This window comes from Colias eurytheme, chromosome 21 (genome assembly GCF_061535395.1).
Source record: "Colias eurytheme isolate Ceu_HAF_F1 chromosome 21, ilColEury1 Martin Lab GWU primary, whole genome shotgun sequence".
In the NCBI taxonomy this organism is placed as follows: Eukaryota; Metazoa; Arthropoda; class Insecta; order Lepidoptera; family Pieridae; genus Colias; species Colias eurytheme.
This window is the reverse complement of record NC_143000.1, coordinates 6072460-6086672: the sequence shown is the minus strand read 5'-3', so window position 1 is coordinate 6086672 and position 14213 is coordinate 6072460. Positions and strand designations below refer to the sequence as shown.

The following is a 14213-nucleotide window of genomic DNA, read 5'->3' as shown; positions in this document are numbered from 1 at the left end:
ATTTTCAAGTTTGTTAGAGTTCATTTAATATCTTAACGTATGAACAAAAGGTTTAATTTATAGATATTTTTTAAAATTATTTTACACTTTTATTCAATTAGTTTTGTCGGAAGCACAAGATTGAGATACTTTTTATAAGTAACAAGTCTAACGTAAGTACTAAGAACGGAAAACAGTTTGAATATATTACCTACAATGATTCTAAAAAGACAAACTGTCCAACTTTTGGTGATATTTACTCGCAAAATATTTAATTTATTGATAATAATTTCGATTCACCTGAATGCCTACGTAAACAGCATTGTAAACTCGTGGGACCTACACTCGAACCTAGAATAAACGTTGGGACCTAGATACAGACCTAGGGACAAACAGCATACGGAATAATATTGTCAGTATGCTGACGTTACTTGTATGGACTTGAGGTCATTAATTTTGAATGGATGATTAGAAACAGTTTTAAAATTTCCCAGTATATTTTTTATTACATCTATTCTAAAGAATATTGAACTGTAACTCGTGAATAAAGAAATAATCTAGGAACGTAATAGATAGATGGAGCGATTGTCAGGTAATTACACATTTAAATGCTAACTGAACCCTGAAAGCATAGTAAAGTAGATCTGCATATTTCTTAACGTACATTTTTAAAGGTTGTTGTAATTTTATAAGATCGAAGTTGTACGAGTGAAAGAAAATAGCGCTTGTTATTCTAATGGATAGGGATAATATGAATTTATTTAAGTGAAAAATATTAAGTACCTATATAAGTTCAAAAGATCCTGGAAATAAAAATACGAATACTTATAACATATTTTTATATGTGTTACCTATAATATTTGTAGGTGAATATATTTATTTTGGATTTTATTACTGAAGTAATTCTAAATTTTCTTGTTCAATAAGCTTTTTACAAGATAACATAATATCAAAGCTACAGAAATGAGATATAATATAGGGAAATATTATAATTATTATCTTTTTATGAAAGAAAAAGTACTTGTCGTAAGGAATAAAGAGTTTTACGGGCGGGTCCTTAATGAATTGAGTCAGGGATCACTTAAGAGCCGGAAAATTAAATATCCAGTACATTTCCTTATGGCTTCTAGCAATTACTTATTTAAAGGTTAACGACTTTGAAGTAATAAAATCTATTCGTGAAAAGCGCGTAGGAATAAAAAAATATGAATTTATGTTTCTAGGGCATACAAATTTATTATAAAATAACCAACATAACCTTATATCGATTAACCTTATATTATCGATCTTATATCGATTTAAAATAAATAATACATAGGTGGGTACTAAATTTACGATTATAGCTGCCTATAACTTTCCATTAATTTTGTAAACAACGAGAGACATTTCTCACGAAATTTTAGAAACTCAGTTTCAAAACCTACATATATTATACCACTTTATTATTTGCAAAAATTACAGCACCAAAATACAGAAACTGTTTGATCCAAATTGTGGATGATCAAATGAAAGTAACTACCATTTGAGACAAGCTACGCCTACAAATATAAAGACCTTGGCCCGAAGGTTCATCTGATGTTATTTTTACTGACATCACAAGGACTCGTTGGCTTGTACGTTAAATAACACTGGTATTTGGATGTTCTTTTGGTTTTACTGGGTTTTACTTATGTCACAGATAATATATACGAGGACTTACGAATAAAATTTTTATTTGTAGGTTTAGAGGCATCTAAATTATTTACCGCTCCAAGGCTGCCAGCTATATTATTTATTTATTTATTTATACTCTTTATTGTGCTGCCAAAATACATAAAATACAAACAAAACTTATTCTAAAAGAAAAACAGCACAGAAGGCGGCCTTATCACTTAAGAGTGATCTCTTCCAGGCAACCAACTGATAGAAGGATAAATAATAAACTAGAAATAGGAGGTAGGTAGGTAGAAAGTATACGCAAAGATAAAATATAAATAGTAATGTTATACAAAGATAACAAAAATATTATTAAATAAAGAATAAACTAAATACTATAAAACAAACACATACATAAAAAAAATAAACATAACATAAGTAATAATAAACATACATACATATATAAAAAATATACATACATATATATAATATACATACATACATATAAATACATATACCTAAAAAATAATAAAAGACAAAGGACAAGGAGTCATTAGAGAAATAATATACATATTATATATTATTATAATACATATAATTAGCTAAATATGCTATACCGAGTCAAAAGCCAGATTTAAATAATGATTTCGGACGAGATTTTTAAAACAAGTTAGGGATTGGGCTTGTCTGATGTTTATCGGCAATTCATTCCATAGATTTATGGCAGTGACTGTAAAGGAATTACCAAAGTAATGTGTGCGACGAAAAGGAGTAGACAGAACAAGCCTATCGACCGAACGAAGAGAATAGCTTTCACAATGCAGGAAATATAATATTATCTATATTCTATACTAATATTATAAAGCTGAAGAGTTTGTTTGTTTGTTTGTTTGAACGCACTAATCTCGGACACTACTGGTCCGATTTGAAAAATTCTTTCGGTGTTAGATAGCCCATTTATCGAGGAAGGTTATAGGCTACATTTCATCACGCTACGGGCAACAGGAGTGGAGCCACGGGGGTGAAACCGCGCGGAGCAGCTAGTAATTAATAAATATTCATTTACAAATTGTAAAGCACTTGTATAGCAACAGTAACTAGGCTATAATGGGTTTAAAATTTTATAAAAAAAGTCACGGGTTTGAGAAGTGATGAATTCGACAAAATAATCTATCTATTTATGTCCCTATTATCACGAGAAGAAAGGCAATCTTATGAAATGTCCTAGAAGCAATGATTTTAGACATGATATCCATCAAACCGCACTTTTCCATACTTTGTAGGCCTTCGTCAATAAAGTGGAAACAATTTCCACAACACCATAAGTAGATAACTCAATACTGAATAGTAGGATAAGAATGATAAGGGTTGGCTCTCTTAAATACCGAAATAGGATATGCACATCCCACTTATGTCATCGATATTTTGAGTAAACCACCCGAAAACGTGACCTTAATTCGTGTGTGGAAAATCGAGCATGCATATTATACAGGGTGACCCAAGGTTGGTGTAAGCTCAAAAGGGCTTACAATTTTGAAAAAAAATACTCAGACTTTGACGTAGTTTTGTTGTTTAAGAATTTTCCTAATAATAAAAATTAGACACTTAGTACACCGACAGCGGGACATCCTGTATAAATATAATGCATGCTCGATTTTCCCAATAATGAAAAATTCTAAATTTGAGCTTTGTGTCACATGTTTACCGTGCTTCTGATTTTCCTTTAGTGAAAAGTTCATTTGTGTTTGTACTTTGTTACTGAAATTCTCAAGTCCTAAATGGTTATTGTTCATATTTGTTTTTTTGTTTGGTAAATATAGATATAAAATGTATTTTGAGAAAAATAAATGGAATGAGTTATAAAACGTAGAGATCGTACCTACTATTGATCTTCCAAGAAAATTTAATAAAAATTCCTTTCGAATAGTATCAATTATATTTATGAAAGTCAAGAGGTTTTCCAAGAATCTATTATGGTAGCCAAAATGTACGATGTTTTTTATCGTGATAACGCAAGTAAATATTATCATAATATCGCAGTATATTCTCATTTATATGTGTATTAATTTATGTTATTGTTTCAAAACTGACAGAATTAAATTATTGTACTGTTTAATATTTAAATAAGCTATTAGTTTTCATAAATAAATATTCATTAATGTTAAACAGTGGAATGAGTAATGACCAAAATGCATATAGGGTATAATTAGTTCCAAATACCTAAGATACCTAAATAGAAATAGTAAGTAAAGTTGGTATATATGTCGTGGTCATATCGTAGATTTGATCATTTCATGATATGAGTGGCCATTTCACGAAATGGTCGCATTTCATGAAATGGCCAACATGGTTTGGTCAGATCGTTAAATCGTCAACGTTTCACGATATGGTCATCCACATTTGGCTAGATCGTATAAAATATATAAAGTCCATAAAACATTAAAAAATTCTGAATATTTTTAGAACTTGTTTATTGTCATATAAGTTAGTGCCACGGCAGTGGCCGGCGAATGCCAGAAGCGAATGGTTTTTGCAATAGAAAACATTTAGGTTAGGTTAGGTTAGACTTTAATAAAGAACGCACGAGCCGAGCGAGCAAAGCGAGCGTGCCGCGGTAGCGGCCGGCGAGTGCCAGAAGCGAATCGCTTTTTAAAAAAGGAACAATTATAATAACATAGGATATATAAATATATTTATGTAAACGATTTTAGACGCATTTTTTCCTCAATATAAGATATCCGCATTTTCCATAGTACTCGAACCTCTTCGTCGTAAATTATTTGCTATGACTTTCTTCATATTGTAATAAAATGAACTATGAAGTTTTAAACTGCGAATAATTAAATTTTCGCCAGCGCGGCGGCCGCCATCTTATCACATAAACACAGCGCTTGCAGCGCCTCTACCAATAATTAATGTAACTATTTTACGATATGATCAAATAATTTTGATCATTTCATGAAAAAACCGCGCGTTTAGTGGGCCATATCGAGAAACGATTTCTTATCATTGATCTGCCCAAACCACATCATGATGTGGCCAATAGACATTCGAGCATTTCATGAAATGCGACCATTTCACGAAATGATCGATCATATCATGAAATGAGCAAATCTACGATATGACCACGACATATATACAAAGCTATAGATATACAAAGTTTGGTTACTGAGCTTAGAATTTTATTCGTGATCTAATTTGTTCTTTAAAAAAATTAGATACAGTATTTATTATCCGTGATGCCATGTTATTTGATCAACAAAAGAGGTTTATGATATAGAACCTTGCACTAATTTTTATATCATTATATTACAACGCCGAGCGTGCTAGAAAATGAATTGAGTTACCCTCACGGAGGGGTTGGTACTTCTTTAAAGTATAGCGCTAAAGTGTCTTGGGATTTTAATATTAAATCATAAATGGTTTAAAATATTATAAAGATTTGAATGGTTCAATGTTTATAAAATTTATTCTGTACCTACTACCAAATATATCTACATAAATACTTAATTCCAACTTAATTTAATTTTTAGTTTTATAGCAGTTAAATGCAATAAAATTTTTCAAATAATAAATTTTTAATAAATAAGGACATTCGATTACGAGGCGGGTTTCGATATTTTTTTTCATAGCACAATTTTTAGGGTTATAGGACAGCCCTTGACCTCGATCTCGCCTGACGGTTAACTCAGATAGCGGCCTAAGAAGAAGCGCTTCAAAAATATACAAAAAATCATATCCAATTTTTACTACAGCCACTTAAAAACATATCACGTTCCCCTTAAAACATTATTACCCAAGAGATATAACCCGGCTAAATGGAACGTCACTCACCTGCGAAATGCTGACAGATTTCCGACTATCCGTGTTACTTGGCTGCCTGGAGAAAGATGGCCCGTGTAAGCTTAGCGGGGAACTCGGCTCTGAATCTGTTTTTTCGTTGCTGCTGTTGCCAGCTTCCTGTTTTTGTAATGGGCGAAATATATATTAATAAAGAATAGAAAAAAATCGATCACGAGGCGGGATTCGAAGGCGGGATTCGCCATTCCGTGGCGATGCCTAACCTCTACGCCATCCCATGATTCCGCCAGAGCAATCGAATTTTTTCTAGTACTAGCGGTCCGCCCCGGCTTCGCCCGTGGTACATGTTTACGTTTTCTCTACATAAGAACCATCCTCGTACTTCAAGGAATATAATAAAAAAAGAATTATCGAAATCGGTTCAGCCGTTCTCGAGTTATGCGCTTACCAACACATTTTGCGATTCATTTTTATATACATACTAGCGGTCCGCCCCGGCTTCGCTCGTGGTACATATTTACGTTTTCTCTACATAAAAACCATCCTCGTACTTCAAGGAATATAATAAAAAAAGAATTATCGAAATCGGTCCACCCGTTCTCGAGTTATGCGCTTACCAACACATTTTGCGATTCATTTTTATATTATAGACTAGCGGTCCGCCCCGGCTTCGCCCGTGGTACATGTTTACGTTTTCTCTACATAAGAACCATCCTCGTACTTCAAGGAATATAATAAAAAAAGAATTATCGAAATCGGTTCAGCCGTTCTCGAGTTATGCGCTTACCAACACATTTTGCGATTCATTTTTATATATAAGATAAGATTTATGTGTCTAACGGTGTATTTACATCAAACGAGCGAATGGTCATTCTAACCCCACTATATCAAATTCTTTGTGCGTTCGACAAGATGCAATGTTCTCATACTGAACAACACTGAATACCAGTTTTCGTTTACACTAAAAGATCACGAAAGAATGCTCTTGCTCTAGCTTTAGCTCTATGTTCGTTTGACTGTGCATTTACAACATATAGCAGCTGCATTTACAACATATTTATATGTATATCAATACAAAAGGATACAATCCATTAACCTATTCCCCATACTTAATATTATGAAAAATGAATGATTCAATTCATTCGGTGAATGATCGAGAATGATGTATTATTAGTAAACGACACCTTTGAATAACAACGCTAAAGGTTCTTATCGATACCTGATACCTGCTTCCCGTTTCATAAATCAAAATTTAATATTTATATTTTACGCAAAATACTATAACTTGTATATTATTATTAGTCTGTGCTATAACTATATATTTTAGATATTTAACCAATTTTTTATGAAATTCAATATTTGATTCCAATAATTAATGATATTGAAGACTATAAGTTGTATAATAGTGCATTTACACAAATCATATTTTGATTTCAAATAGATTATTATGAACGTACCCTTGTTTTCTAAGTTTGACAATGTAAGGGTCGAATTTCGTATCGTAGATTGCGAAAACAGTAATGAATATGGAATATTATGCAAAGTCATGGGGAAGTGGATCGAAATATATGTCAAATACATTATACAACGTGGGTTTGGTAAAGGAGAATGGCGAAACTGGGCCTAACAAAATTAGGGCCTTACAGAAATCATAATATATTTAAAATTCATTTTGTTATTTTTAATAATTCTTGGTAAAATATTGACTTCTGATTCTATGGGAAAACAAATGTTTGAAAAAAAAAGATAATGTGTTCACTAACGGCATTGTTATTTAGATTTCTATGACTACCGGTCTTATCAAGCAGAGATTGTCAGTGCTGTCAGGAGTAAAATAGTCGATATATCGATTAAAACGAATGAATATTTATTTTCATTTTTAGTTTTATATAAAATTCAAATGCTTTATAAATCAGAAATATAAGTTAACTGCGTTACATATTTTATTTTTAACTTTTTAGCACGCTATTTATTTAGGTATTTCTATACATTTTTATTCATGGCGGCCGCACTTTGTAAGAATATTTCTGAAATGTAGCTGGCCGCTTCAATTTTAATTACAATGTCATGTTTGTCGTTTGACTTTTGACATTTGATTGAGGTTTTTCGTTTCGTGGTTAACTTATTTTCTTCATCTTTATCGACTTTCGCTACGTATTACGGACACTGACGATCTCTGTTATTACTACCAACCAACGCTTGCACACCGGACTTTGATTACCTGCCTTTACGACTCACAACTGCTACCCTACCTGGACACCGACTTTGCATCCGATTTTTCATTTACAAATATGAACTGCATCAACTGTGGTATTAATGCTAATCGTAACAATGCTATACGTATGCATTTGTTACAAGATAACGCAATAATATCAATTATACAACGGTGGGCTGCTCCTCTAACGGTTAGTGGATTAGTATTATCTAAGGTATTTAGTACTAGCTATTGAAATCAAACAAAAACGTAAACACACATTGTTTTATATATATACTAGCGGTCCACCCCGGCTTCGCCCGTGGTACCTACATGTTTAAACTATCCTATCTCTCAAGTTGGATCGAACTCCACATGGTGTGCGAATTTTATTATAATCGGTTAAGTGGTTTAGAAGTCCATTGAGGACAAACATTGTGACACGAGATTTATATATATTAATATATATGTATATTCACTTTCTTTTGTCCAATTGTAATATTAATTCTTTATTTGTAGATCACTCACTCTGATCACATATGTGATGCATCATGCATGCTGAAAACTTGCAAATGATTCTTTGAAGATTGAAAATCATGAAGATGAGACTGTAACTTTGGGTCATCAACGTGTATGCATTTATTGTGGACGTTCTGTATTGCGCACACGGTTTCATTTACTAAGAACTGATTCTCAACGCGATCAAAGAAGATATTAGAGTGATATTAGAGTGGATATTACCTCGTCATTTAAGTTATTGAGTGTTTTGATAATATTTTAAGTAAAAAGTTGCCAATATGTAATCTTCTTTTTAAATCTCAAAGTAAAAAATGAAAGGTGTTTTAACAAGGTATTTCTTTACAGATTGGAAATAGAGCAACATATCTATGTCATTCTTGCTGAGTGAGGGCTCTCATAGGAAGGGAAGCAATAACAGTTTATTATTGTAATTGTTTAGTAGGAAGTAGAACTGTAGGTTGCTGCTGTCACGTTATGTGCATAATATGGTACCTTAGCTGGGCAAGGTAACAACCAGATTTAATGCCGCCAGCACAGTTTCTGGATGATGTGTTAATTGTTTATGATGATAATGATGAATAAACGATTTATGAAAAAACGTGTTTTATTTTATATATAAGTACCTACGATGTTTTGGTAGGTACTCTAAAAGAATAAAAGTTCGATCCAATATCTCTATTACCTAACTGTTCTTCTGTTACACTCTTTATCTAAATAATGTATATTATAGGATATAAACTTACCTCTACTTAGAAAGAAACAAAGCTATTCATTGAACTCGAGCAAACCTAACCTCAATTTTAGTGACGTTACATGCTCAATATCTCTGCTATCCCATAGAACAGATCTTTAATTGTTATATTTATAGAATCTGTATATTTTTATCTATTTAACCCCACATAAATCATCAGTGTAACGATCAGGCCCAAAGTCCTATGGGAGTTCGCCATTCTCCTTTAACAAATGAGCTTTTATTGAAATATCATGCCCCTTATTAGAATTCGGAATAACATGATTAGCTACGTAGTAAAATGCTGAAATAATGCAAATTTAATTTAGGTACTGTTTAGCTTTATACTTGGTAAGTTTTAAATAGTGTCGTTATGTAATTATTTGATTATATTTTAATAGTGACGACAATATTATATCTTTGGAATATTTCGTTGGCGTTGTAGGAAGTTAAGTTAGTTTATAAGAGGCTAGACCATATTCCCGTTGCTAACTTATAAAATAAGAAGTTTGATACATGTGGCTACAAAAAAATCTGTTGCTTGCCTTATTATTTCTCATATGATAATTTACTACGTATTCTTTTTGCATCATTAAATATTAATTATTACGAATGTCCGTCCGTCCGTTCAAAATGTGGATGTAACTCAATTAGCATATTAAAAAGCGAAAAGGTCCGTAGATAGAAAATTATGGGTACAGTTGTAATTTATAACGACATGTTTTACAAAATGTCAATGTATTTTAACGACCAAAGTTACATAGGTTAAAAAATAATTTCAACGATGACTTAATTAATTACGAAAGTTTATGCGAAAACGAAAATAAAGTTTTTTGTTTGAAAACATTTTGTACAGTTAAGAATTTGACTAAAATTAAAACTAATTAGTTAAGTTAATGAAATAATATTTTACATTTTAAAGGTATGTACCTGAAACCTATGTTGTATTTAGTTATTAAGTGTCGTATTTTTTTAATATTAAGTAGGTTTACCTACTAATTATATTTTCACCGTTAAAGAAAAATTTATTGCCAACCATTATTTATGTATTTTTTTATTAATGTTGCTGAAAAATTCTCACCTGCAAAGACCTCGAGAACTCCGTATCATTATATTTCGTTTTCCTCTCAGGCAGAATATACTTAGGCAAGGATTTGAAGAACCAAGCGCCAGATTTCTTCCACATTTCCCGGGTTTCAGCGCACAGATTGCACATGTATTGCTCTCGGGAGTATATTGGTGATCTGTGGCTGTGGAAATAGTAACATTTGGCTTTTTTATCTGTGGAAATAAAACGAATCGTCGATTGACGATTCGTTCTATTTCGTTCGTTCGTCTGTGTTTTCGAATTACTGCATTTAAAATTTCTAAATTTAAAAGTACTTGTGTTCTAGTTCAATAATATTGGATTTTTTTGCTGTTAGAAAGACGTTGTTGTCAGAAAAAAGTTTGAATAAAGGAAAATAAACAATATAAAAGTTCAACACATGTAGAACCAGCTGCCTATCGTAGAAAATCCCCCATTTTCTTCGACAAGTATAGATATTATTAAAAAATTATGTAAGTATTATGAATAAGCGTGTAATCCATAATAATGAAAATTTACAGCTTATTTGTGTTCAGGTAATTTTGTAAAGCTTAAATTTTAATAAAATGCATCTTTCCATCCATCTTTTTTTCATAATTGCAAACTGCATACTTAAGCTCTTGGGTAATTAATTAACTTCAGGCGCTTTTTAGGTACTTTGCGCTTGACTTGTTATGAAATTTTTATTATCTACGTAAAAAATAGTGTTCAAATTCTGAGTTTCGTTGGAAAATAACCCTTTCATATCTAAATTATATCTATTTTGAAATTCTCTCAAATTTAACAGGAGCCTTTTATAAAAATAAACAAATTAAATAAATAAATAAATAAATTATATTCTATAATTTTTTCATGTTAATTGTCAGACTCTTGTGATAATAAACCAGTAAACACTTAATAAATTTCACTCTAAATATTGTTTGTCCAAAATTCTATGTAGGTACTCTTCTGAAAATTATCAACGTGGTTACTTTTGACACATACCGGTCAGGCCATATCAAAAATGTAAATACTTAGGGTCAGCACAGACGGGCCACCTACCACAGCCAGTGCGGTGGCTAGTGATAGCCACTTGACACATTTTTTCATGTTTTATCACGGAAACTTCTGTAGCGAGCTGTTTTATACTTTTTTATATTTAAAATTTATAAAAAAGTGGCTTTCGCTGGGCACCAGGGTCGGTGGCTTGTTTACGATGACCCACCAACCCGTAAATAGGCGACACGTGCAACTGTGAATACGAATATTCGTACCTACTATAAAAATATAACTGTACAAGTGTGAATTTAAGTTGGTCAAAATCTAAAGGAGTCGGTTACATAAAAACGTGAAATTAATATTATGCATAAGCATCTTAAAAATAACCTCAACCAGAAGTTGGTATAAAATTCAACACTTTTGCATGCTTGCATGGAATAAGAAGAGAATCGCTTAAAATATAAGAAAATTTATACATATTTTTGTTTATACTCACTTATGGGGTGGCGTGTCGATAACACACTTCGGGCAAGCCGCGTTCCTACACATGAAGCAGATTCGTAGAGGTGCCAAGAGTCTTGGGGTTTCGCCGCAGAGTACGCAGCTTCTAGGAGCCGGACCTTGTGCTGAGCGGCGCATACCTGGATGTAATAATTAATGTACTTACTTAGTTAAAAAAAAAACTTAATGAAAACCACCAAGTGCGAGTCCCACGCGTTCCGACGGTTCCGCAAAATCGATTTACATACAAACGTGTTGGTCACATACAAACATAATTAATTATTTTTTTAATTTTACTTACTTATGTTGACTTTGGTAAAAGTGGCGTCACTATCTGTCTCGCTCACTCATGGCAAACATGTCCACTATCCATCTCTCTCATCATTTTGCCGTAAAACTAAGAACCTACCAAGAGTTTGTGCGAATGAAAAACATTTTAACTAAATAAAATGGGTTAGCAAAAATCGGGTTACTTGAGGTTTTTATTTTTTCATTCATTTTTTTTAGTATGAAACTAACAAGTATTGTACTATTTTACAATCCTGATTAAATGCGCCAACTTTTAATGGCACTTGCCAAGACACTCTAGTACATTTTTTTTAAAGGAGGGGCTGTCAAAGTCGACAAATTTTGAAAATTTTAAATTCATAGTATAACAAATAGTCTTCAATTCAAGGAAACTTGGGGCAATTGTGTCATTATTTTTGACTGTGATTCTAGAAATGTTATTTAGGGTTACGGTTCCAAAGTTTGAATGAACAAAAATAATAAAAATTAACCAAAATAACCGAAAAATAGTAACAGGTTGACCAAATTTTTAGGTTTTTCTTAAATGCCCATAATTTTCAAACTGCATGGGATAGATTTTTTTTCAGATTTTTCTCATGATGGTTACAATCAATCCTGTCGCCCCGTTTTGGCTTGACGTTGAGTTTTGGGACACCCTGTATAAACATAGAATATAGATATAAAAGTAATAAAAGCGTGTTAGAAATTATTAATGTAGATATGCAGACAATTTGTCTGAAAATATTGCCAAGAATTTCTGATTGATCCTAAAGCACTTGCGATATTCGACATGTAATTTATTTCGTTGCCAGTATGGGTATTATCATCTTCCAATATTTCCACAAACCAGACTGAGAATTCACACAAAATAATAACATTAATATTATTTTGCTTGGCGAAAAAAATCTACTTCGGTATAGGTTATCTACGTTATGTTCTTTATATATTTTGATACTAATTGCTTTCCGCCCGCGGCTTCGCCTTCACTCTACATGAACACAACAGTTGGCCAAACTAACTTTAACCCTTGGTCGACGCTTAAATCTAGTTTGATTTTCGCAACAAGGAATCTTGGCTTCCAAACTTCCATCATTCTAAAAATAAAAATCCATTTAGGGCTTCTATCTGGCATTAAGGGATTTGTATTCATTTTGATTTATAGGCGTAAAAACAGGTATTACTTTCCCAATTCCCATTTATAATACTAGCCTGGATTCAATTTAACTAGTGCAGAAGAAAATACTTAAAAAAAACCTCAAACTAGATAGAGATAGTTTTTCTTTATGGATTGTGATTATAAAAGCTCCCACACCGTCATTAGAGGTATAAAGGATAGGATATCAACAATACGATATACGCCTCGCATTGAGTAGGAGGCACAAATTTGTATAGCGTCCCCTTTTACAATCAGTTCACTTCATTCTCAGGGCCGGATTATCCCCGCAAAACTTCTAGAGGCACTCATTAATGAGAGAAATAAGTTTGAAAGCGTTTTTGTAAAAAAGTGTAGAGGAATTTTTAAATTAAGAGCCGTATTAGTTACGGACTTATTTTTATGAGAGCGCAAATAAAAGTGAAACTTATCAATAATTTTATTTGTCCGTTTATATTTCAGTTCTATTCAATTTCATTTTCGAATAAACCTACATAAAGTAAGCCAAAGCAACAAATACAAATAAACAAAAACAAACATTAAAATATAATCCAGAAGGTCGTTTCAAAAGGTCAACTGGGTCCAAGACGTGCATAGCCTAAAGGCGTATTCATAGTTATTTCAGTCTTGTCCATCCTTTACCCTAGTACCAATCTTTCAGATAAGAAAACAAACAAGTTTAAATGTATATATTGTAGGCACTGTGGCTGCAGATAGCGCGAGATGTAATTATGAAAGTTAATTAAGTATGGCTGCACCCGACTCGCGTATAAAGGAATACTGGGTTACACATGCATTTGCGTAAGCAAGTCTTCAATCTCATCGCTATGTAGGTCATGAAATTACAGAAAATTATGCAAATTAAACTCAAGAAAAGTAGGATAAAAACGGGAATACCAACTCCCACTTTCAATATGTACTGTAAATAATAATTATAGGTACTAAAATATCGATTGCTGATATCGTATATTCCGATAATCTGTAATTATTACCTGGGATTTCCCTGTACAGGAAAATTGGTGGTTTCGTTGCTTGCATATTAGAATAGCTCGATTTTATAGATGCTATGTGGTTAATTAATATTTAAATTTATGGGTTGAAATCTTAGATCATTAAGTAAGTTGAAATTCTATGAGAATATTGCCTGCCTTTGCAAAAGTTACGTTTAATAAAAATGTGAATCAGGTTCTAGGAAAATCCTAGTTGATTAAATTTCAATTATACAGGAAAATTTAAACGAATTAAATCATTTCATTTTAACTCTGTTGATCTGAGTCTAATTACACGAATTAAAACTCGCATCTTTCTCCGAACGAGTAAAATAACAAACAGAAAATTTAATAGATTA

At 32.2% G+C, this 14213-nt stretch overlaps 1 protein-coding gene across 1 annotated transcript in view; it reads right to left on the bottom strand.

Annotated features, from left to right (window-relative positions):
- Rph (Rabphilin) overlaps positions 1-14213 on the bottom strand; it is a 37055-nt gene that overhangs the window by 5193 nt on the left and 17649 nt on the right. Inside the window, exons 3-5 of the mRNA XM_090114509.1 lie at positions 11420-11564; positions 9940-10108; positions 5449-5574 (exon numbers count right to left, since the gene is read on the bottom strand). Of these exons, the coding sequence (XP_089970635.1) occupies positions 5449-5574; positions 9940-10108; positions 11420-11564 (440 nt within the window). The remainder of the gene's footprint in view (positions 1-5448; positions 5575-9939; positions 10109-11419; positions 11565-14213) is intronic.